General features: G+C 42.7%; 1 protein-coding gene across 1 annotated transcript; it reads right to left on the reverse strand.

The window, feature by feature from the left end:
- Positions 1 to 611: 611 nt before the first annotated feature.
- LOC307252427 (protein Wiz-like) lies at positions 612 to 7503 on the reverse strand. The gene is made up of 9 exons (XM_080030092.1): positions 7458 to 7503; positions 6879 to 6925; positions 6139 to 6570; positions 5175 to 5972; positions 4259 to 4621; positions 3375 to 3589; positions 3061 to 3256; positions 2378 to 2537; positions 612 to 1663 (listed from the first exon to the last, which is right to left on the reverse strand). Exons 2-9 carry the CDS (start codon positions 6889 to 6891, stop codon positions 1498 to 1500), a joined length of 2343 nt encoding a protein of 780 aa, XP_079886218.1. The 5' UTR covers positions 6892 to 6925; positions 7458 to 7503; the 3' UTR covers positions 612 to 1497.

Below are 7503 nucleotides of genomic sequence, written 5' to 3' on the forward strand. Positions count from 1 at the left end.
GCGGCCATGGTTGTGTAACTGGACATTCTGATAGAGAAGGAATGTTGAGAGGAAAAATAATGAAGTATTTATTTAGATTTTACTGCGCATGAAAAATGATACGACTAAAGAAGCAACTTCATCCATTTTTCCTAAATTCTTATTAGGATACATTACATGCATGCGCACATCCCATGGTGAGTGAAGGGTGTCACACCTGTGTGGCAAGTCATTCCCCATCTCTGTCTGTACCGCAACATTTCCTGTCATTTCTCGACTGTGTGCAAATAATATCCCAAAAAAGAAAAACATGATCATAACATCAAAGCCTGATGTAAATAAGACACAGGCAATATGTGAGATATTTGGGACAAACTGCTGATTTAAAAGAACATATTGTTTTGTAATAGAAACTGCCAAGACGTGTACTTATTGTGAATGTGGACAAACTGTGTGATCATGAGTCTCACAGTGAGTACTATGGTTGTTGTGGTAGAAACCTTTAAATTGGCACACTAGTTAAAGCAATGAAGACCAGAGATGAGTGTCATTCATGTTTTTATTGTGATTTCAAAGGATATCCACATTTACACCCAGGTAGTTGACCGACACAAATATGATTTAATGGCTAGAAGGCAAGTTGAGACAATAGACAGTAAACAGTAGTTCTTTAATAAATCATGATGATCAAAAAAAGCACTCATTCAAATATCACAACACCTATCTAACTTACTAAATAATTTGTCCATTTATTTATTTAAATTGTTTAAAAAAACAAACAAAAATCATACACTACATTGCTATATATATATAAGAAATCATTGTATTTACATAAGTATTAAAAAAGACCAGAAAAACAGTACATGATCAGCAGTTAAACCTGAAGACATTTTTAAAAACTAAACACAGTGTCTCTGTGGTCAAGACAGTTGAGGCTTTGATTTTTTAGAGCATTCATTTACAGATTCACTTTTTTTTAAACAAAATTGATACATATTCTGTGTCTAATTTACTGACATCATTATTGGAAAACATTTCCTTGTGAGGGGGAAATATAAATCCTTTTTATTTACAGTAAAACACTACGAAAAAAATAATGTATAAAAGAAGGCTCAATTCAAGGGCATTACAAAGAAGTTAAAGTATATCAGTGACATGGTGAGATGTGCCATCATTGAATCACAGTCAAACACATTCACCATATGTACACCAACACAAGACATTATGAGCAGGAGGAGGAAAGCAGTGAGCATGAAAAAAAGAGGTGTAAACCGTCCAAAAACATCCATTGATCAGTACAGTGATATATCGTGTCTAGTGGATTTAACCTGAGTGGAATATACATTCTGCTGCTTTCCTCATGTGGCTCATGGATGCCCTCTTTAGGACAAAACGGGGAAAAACATTTCATTTTCACATTAAAATAGACACAAAGACGACACTGCTTCCTGACTCCTTGACGTGACATTTGAACATGACAGCCTTGTTTAATGTGACTTAGAGAAAGCTTTGGCAGAACTAGACGGCCACGGGTTGGAGGAGTGCTGGAGCCGCTGTTGCAGCAGGAGGAGCAGGAGGAGGACACGCTTTGCCTTTGTAGCCCAGTGACAGGATGTGTTTCTGCAGATGTCTGATCCACTTCTCTTGAACAGACGGAGGTCCGTGGAACACCTCTTCACAGAACCTGAACAGCAGCACAGAGAGGGGAGTGGGATCTTAACTGCATTCACGGAGGTATAATCATTTTGGTGATTAATGTATATAAACAGTGGACCTTGTGTACGTCTGGGTAACATAAGACTCCTTGCATGTCATCCAATCTCTTTTCCAATTATTTACATATTATATATACAAAGCTGCTTATACTGTAGGTCCAGTCCAAATTGATTAAAGATCCAGTGTGTAATAAATGTGCATTTTGTTGTCATCTAGTGCTAACCCTCCCATTTGGAGAATTTAAAAGAAAGCTACGGTTGCCTTCAAGGGCTAGAAGCAAGTAACTAAAGATGGCATCATCCACTACTGGCTAAAGCTTGTCAACTGTTGTGTCTATTCTGTGCTACTGTAGAAACCTGGCGGTGAAACATTGAGGCCTACACTCCTTTGTAGTTATTTAATGCTCATTCTAATGAAATAAAAAAAGGAAGGACAAACAAGCAATTACACATTCACACATACACATGAATATTATAATCCATTTCTACCAAGTCTGTTCTGAAAAACACCAATTCCCTCATCACTTAATATGCTCTATCATAAAGGACATTACTTGATTTGATTTCTTTTTTTATAATGTTTTTTTCTAAACACATAATCCCTCCTGATATTTTATAAACGTGGACCCCTAGTATTCATTAAATATAAGGTCAATGCGATTATTTATGTTTTAAAGACAGACCTGCATTTGAGGGAGTAGACTTTGCCCATCAGTTTGACTAGCGGTGTTAGCGGCGGCTTCGGCAGCATGGCGGGGATGCTGCCTGACCGTGATGGCTGCTGGGAATTGGTGTTCCGATTTTCTTCCCGTGCAGACGCTGCATGCTTAGGTGGATGGACCCCTGAAAAAGCACATGGAAAGGCATTGGAGTAACATGCAGGGGAATTTTGATTTAATCGATTCCAGTTTATCTATGGCTGTATTCATGTGTGCCTCGGATAGTCAGAGTTTCCGAGTTGAAAAGTGTTTCTTCTGATTTGGGTGTGTTCACAAGCTCTCATGTCGGATAGTTGAAATGTTGTAAAAACAACAACAACAACAACAACATGCATCATGGATGCTACTAAGTGTGGACTGTTACTGGTCAGAGAGTTTAAACTTATTTTCGAGAGCAAAGTGAACTTCAACTTTTGCCCACCATCTTGACACATATGAAGTCAAGCAAGCAATCAGGCACCAACATCTTTCCAGAGTTTTTTTTTTCAGACTTGAGCAAGCTTTCAGGTGCATTTTCATCTAATTTTACCTTTAAAAAAAATCCATAAATAAAGTATTAAAAAAAATATATAGTTTTTACGATGTGTCTGACACCACATTATTGCAGCACGTGTCCAGTTATATTTTTAGAGTATTTCATCTCTCACCCCTTGGGGAGCGCACGCTGGGTTCGCTGTGGGTTGCAGAGTTGCGTGTGGGGCCCTGTGAGTGTCTGGATGAGCCGGCAGACCCAGCCAGCTCCTCTCTGCTTCTCTTGTGTTCATGGTGGAGCAGCAAATGCCTCTGGCTGCTGCCGGGCTCAGAGTCCGTGGACAGGGAAGACGAAGCAGCAACTCTCCCCGACTGAAGAAAAATGAATGTTCAGTCAATTTAAATGTTTTACTTTTCTTAATGAATTGTTTTTGTGTGTGTCTGAATCTGAACAGGAATGATTTTAAACGCATCATGGAGCACAGCCCACCTTCTTGATGTAAAGGTCTCCTCTACGATAGCGCTGGGTTATTGCCGTCACCTTGGCTGGGTCCCTCCGGATCAGCTCACTGAGGAGTTCGATGGGAGACCTCGTTCCGTCCGACTTCCACTCTACGACTCCCAGCTGTCGGAGGTGGGCCCGTGCGTGACTGGCCAGGGCCTTGCGGTTTTCAAATTCAAACCCACAGAGCTCACAGGATATGTCTGGCACAAAGAAGAGACATTTTGAAACAGGAACCGCTATCTACATTACTAACCGACATATCGGACATGCACAACCAGTCTACTGAGTTCCAGTAATCGTTCTGTAATGTTATAGTTGCATAAAAACATTGAAATTGGTCATCATCTTCATCATGGTCAATCATCTTTTAAATCTAATTCAACATTTTTTTTTCACAACCTGTCATGAAAAGTACATGTGTGAATATCAGTTCATACAGGTAGAATGAGCAAGATAGTTAAAGTGACAGCAGATTAATGGTAAGAGTGCAATTTTCTTGCCGAGATAAAAGTGAAATGTTTGCCTTACTCAAAAAGCAGAAAGTGTTGAGGCAGATTTGATCGCATCCTGGCTGGATGTGAGTCAAGAATAGAGATTATGAGGCAATCTTTAAATCCAGTGAGAAATGTGTTCTCTGTCTTTCAGAAATTCCCAACAACAGCTGGTCATTGTCTTTTTTTAAATAAACGCTACTCCAACAAAAAGGTAACAACAAGTGCTTTTGTTGAGGACTCTTTATAGCTGCAGACCTACACACGTAAACATGAACATTTATGGCATTATGACTGTGTCTGTAGGGTTGAAACAACTGTGGTTCTGCTGCGACATAACTCAGCTAACTATTGCTTCACAGTGGTATTAAGTCTTACCAGTGTGTGAGGCCACAGTCTTGCCAGGCGGGGATTTCTCTTTCATGGAATAATCAACAGGCGTGGTGCAGGCTTTGGGGGCTGGTTCTTCTGAATGGAGGCTGTCCACAGACTTTCTTGAGCCTTGAGGGGCCCACGTGGGCTTGCCAGACGAGCCACTGGGCGCAGACTCTTTCCTGGCTTCCTCACCATATGTCATGACCTCTCTGAGGAGATCGATGGGAGATGTTTTGATGGACCAGCTCATGCCCAGTTGGCGCAGGTGGGCGCGGGCATGGCACGACAGGGCTTTGCGGGTCTCAAACAGCTGGCCACAGTAATCGCAAAGGACTGTGGGCGGCGATTGGAAATGAGTGGAGGACACTGGGAAATGAAGGATGGTGGAAATGGGAGGCAGAACTTTAGTGTACATACCAAAACAAAATGCTGAGTAAATAATAAAACATTAAAAAGGTGCAGTGTGTCATAATGTGTATTTTGGCGTCATCTAGTGGAGAAGTCTAAGTTCAAGATTGCAACGCACAATATCACAATATAGTTATTTATTCCACAGTACTTCTTCATCTTCTAAAAAGGTGCATTTCGGTTTGAAACCAACTTTATACAATAACGCATAAGGCCATTTGGTTTTTTCCGTTCTGTACTACTGTAGAAACTTGGCGGTGCAACATGGGGGCATGCCCTGCTCCTATGTGAATATAAGACGATCATTCTCAGGTAATTTTAAGAAAAACTTTTTTTTTTCAAGTGATCATACACAAATTAAAACATATTTATGAATATAATGGTCCATTTCTACCAAATCTGTTCTGAAAAACGAAGACACTGCGCCTTTAATTGAATTGGAGCATGTATTAATAATATGACAACCAGCACTTGCCAAGAACTAATTTAGATGAATGGCTCTCTGCTTTACCTGCGTTGACAGGCTTTGAAGCAACAGCAGCAGAGGGCTTTGGCATGGGAGAGTCAATGTTAGTGCTGGATCCCTTGGGCTGATCAGACACCTCAAACTCCTCTGGCTCAGGCTTGGGCTTCCTGTGAAGGGGGTCCACTGCTAGCCGAAAGCCTTTCTTAGCCTTTGGGGCCTTGTTAGCAGGAATCTGTGAAGTGCACTTTAAAGTGGTTGGGGAGAGGGACGTGGAGAGGAACAAAGTCCGCGATTGGCCCGTGGCTGGAGACAGAGCTGGGGATGCCGGAGCCGGAGATGACACTGTGGATGAGTTTTTTTTCCTGTTGCCTTTGGTGAAGTGTGCGGGGTCTATCATGCCACTGCTGATCAGTTCCTGGAGGGTTTCAATTGCAGAGCTTTTCCCCATCAGGTCAAACACTCCCATCTGACGCAGGTGGCAGCGTGCGTGGCAGGCCAGGCCTTTACGATTCTCAAACTCCTCCCCACAGAGGATGCAGGTGCAGTCCCCTTTAGGCCGTTTGATGGGAGTAGAGGCGACTGGAGAGGACAGACTGTGGGTCCGTTTCGAGGACGGCCTAGGGGGGCTGTTTGGAGTGGGCTTCTCCTGTTGCTCCCTGCCGATGGGCTCCAGGTCCTCCTCCTCCATGATCTTGTAAAGCAGATCAATAGGGCTGCCCTTGATCTCACTGTCAGGGAGTCCTATGTGGCGCAGATGGGCTCGAGCATGACTGGTCAGGCCTTTGCGTGACGCGTACCAGCAGCCGCAGAGCTGGCACACATGGACCTCATCTTTGGTGGTGTCTGAAGGAAATGACGAGTGAAAGGAGACAATGCAGTAATGTTAACTTCACAAAAACACCAATTCAAACATACTTATGAATATTAGAACTATTTATCCCAAGTCTGTTCTGAAAAAACCCTTTACACAATGCACCTTCAAAAAGGTCTAATCAGAATTAAGCCACACCTAAAGTGATGGGGGCGTCGGTTTCCAGCGGAGCCCACAGTGGCTTGGTTGGGGTTCGGTGCCCCAAGGAGGATGATGTACTGCCTTCACTTGCTCTAGATTCAACCAGCCGAAGAGCAGAGGGGGACGAGGAGAGGAGAGAGGTCGCTGGCTCTTTCAGTCTGGCTGAAGAAGACCCCTGATGATGCATCTTTTGCGGCGTGGAGGTTTTCTTGAGCGGGGTTAGCCCGAGTGCAGAGGAGCCTGCTTTGAAGTCGGGGAGGGCGCCGTCTCTCTCCTGGATGAGCTGGTAGAGGAGTTCAATGGGAGCTCCGCTGCTCTCCGACAGAGTCACGCCCAGCTGCCGTAGGTGGAGGCGGGCGTGGCTGGAGAGCCCTCGTCGTGTCTCAAAGTACATCCCGCAGACCTCGCACATGACAGCCAGCGGGCTCGCTATATGGAGACATGCAGATGGGAGTTTGTCAAATGAGAACTTCAGTCAATGTCTGTAGTCAAGTAAAAGAACAAGCCTGACAATTGTCGAGCCAATACACACTGACTAAGTCCATGACATTTGCTTTCAAGACATGACAACTTTACCTATGTTATGACAGAGTAGACAACAATGAACACAAATCAACAGGGATGCACCTCTCACATTGTCTTCTGATACAGAGTATCCAACACCAAGCTCTTGTAACAATAACACACAAAAAGAGAAATTAAATCTTAATTGCTAAGTAATAGGCCTAATCTCTTACCTTGTGATTCCATGGCTTCTTATGGGAAAGTTGACTTATTGTGTGCCCTAGGGAAGAGGATGAAAACATCAGTTAAAAACATTAAAAACATCAGTCCAGCTTAAAAATAATAATAATTGTATTGCTAGTGTTGACAATTCAAAGATCAAAGATTGTTAGTTGTAATAGCTTCCAAAATAGACAAAGCGATGAGACAGACTCATTGACAGACTCACAAACTTGAGAGAACTTGACACAGTTGTAACCTCGCGACAAAAGGCAGCCCGTTAAGACATAGGCTATCTTTATAAGCGTGCATTAGAACTTGTAACGCTATTCACACTTGCATTGTGGGCATCTCTCCGAGCGAAATTAAACGGACTATTGATACATGTGTAAGTGGCTGAAGCGTCTGTAAATTAAAGCTAGTTTAGGACACCTCAGTTGCGCCCTTTGTTATGCTCTGGAAGCATGCTAACGTTAGCTGCATGCTAGCTCAAATAAAAGATAATTTTAGCGAAATGGCGACAGCCCACATATCGTAAACCTAGGGCTGGAAAGCAAACTACCACTATCAATTAAAGATGAAAGTTAAATTACCTCAGAACGTGAACAGACTGACTCAATATTTCAGTTTCACTTACAC

Source organism: Ammodytes marinus (assembly GCF_949987685.1).
Source record: "Ammodytes marinus genome assembly, chromosome: 6".
Taxonomy (NCBI): Eukaryota; Metazoa; Chordata; class Actinopteri; order Uranoscopiformes; family Ammodytidae; genus Ammodytes; species Ammodytes marinus.